At 74.7% G+C, this 261-nt stretch overlaps 1 protein-coding gene across 1 annotated transcript in view; it reads right to left on the bottom strand.

Moving 5' to 3' along the window:
- Positions 1-261, bottom strand: part of TMEM64 (transmembrane protein 64) — a 42,215-nt gene that overhangs the window by 37,665 nt on the left and 4,289 nt on the right. Inside the window, exon 3 of the mRNA XM_010862200.1 lies at positions 5-260. Within this exon, the coding sequence (XP_010860502.1) occupies positions 5-260 (256 nt within the window). The remainder of the gene's footprint in view (positions 1-4; position 261) is intronic.

Below are 261 nucleotides of genomic sequence, written 5' to 3'. Positions count from 1 at the left end.
GGACCCCCAGCAGCGAGTCGAGGCTCTCGGCCCAGAGCAGGAGGTGCTGCAGGTAGCGGCGGACCAGGGCCAGGGAAGCGAAGCACACGGCGGCCAGCACGCAGACCAGCACCAGGCTCCGGCACCAACAGGTGCTGCCGAGGCAGCAGCAGCGCCAGCTTCTCACCTCGGCCACGTCGACCACCACGCCGCCGCCCCCCGGGCCGCCCGCTAACGCCCCGCCCGGCCCCGGCAGCTCTGAGGCGTCGGACGGAGCGTGGC

This window comes from Bison bison, unplaced genomic scaffold, assembly GCF_000754665.1.
Source record: "Bison bison bison isolate TAMUID 2011002044 unplaced genomic scaffold, Bison_UMD1.0 scf7180017858048, whole genome shotgun sequence".
NCBI classification, from domain to species: domain Eukaryota; kingdom Metazoa; phylum Chordata; class Mammalia; order Artiodactyla; family Bovidae; genus Bison; species Bison bison.
The sequence above is the reverse complement of the archived record's forward strand: the minus strand, read 5'-3'. Positions and strand labels throughout refer to the sequence as shown.